Source organism: Habropoda laboriosa, unplaced genomic scaffold (genome assembly GCF_001263275.1).
Source record: "Habropoda laboriosa isolate 0110345459 unplaced genomic scaffold, ASM126327v1 scaffold92, whole genome shotgun sequence".
Lineage (NCBI taxonomy): Eukaryota > Metazoa > Arthropoda > Insecta > Hymenoptera > Apidae > Habropoda > Habropoda laboriosa.
The window spans coordinates 2,402,774-2,403,058 of NW_017100268.1; the positions used below are offsets into that span (position 1 = coordinate 2,402,774).

General features: G+C 32.3%; 1 protein-coding gene across 1 annotated transcript in view; it reads left to right on the forward strand.

Moving 5' to 3' along the window:
• Positions 1 to 179: 179 nt before the first annotated feature.
• LOC108573403 (6-phosphogluconate dehydrogenase, decarboxylating) overlaps positions 180 to 285 on the forward strand; it is a 2,160-nt gene continuing 2,054 nt past the window's right edge. Inside the window, exon 1 of the mRNA XM_017935845.1 lies at positions 180 to 247. Within this exon, the coding sequence (XP_017791334.1) occupies positions 180 to 247 (68 nt within the window). The remainder of the gene's footprint in view (positions 248 to 285) is intronic.

Sequence of the window (285 nt, forward strand, 5' to 3'; positions counted from 1 at the left end):
AAAATTAAATAATAACATAAAATTCAAATTTTTAATCATTTTCATTGTCATACAATTTTTATATTTGTAATATATCTAAGTAACGATAAAGTTATGAAATTTTTATAGCAGTGTTCATATAGTGTTGACTCCATGCTGACCTTGGTGTGCATTGCGATTGGCTTACAAAACGTCGGCTGATGTCGAAGACTACTCAAGAGTTCACTCTTGATCTTCGTGTAGAAGCATTCGGCCACTTGTTGCTCCTGTATAACTCGCCAAAGGAGACAAATTATATACTACTTT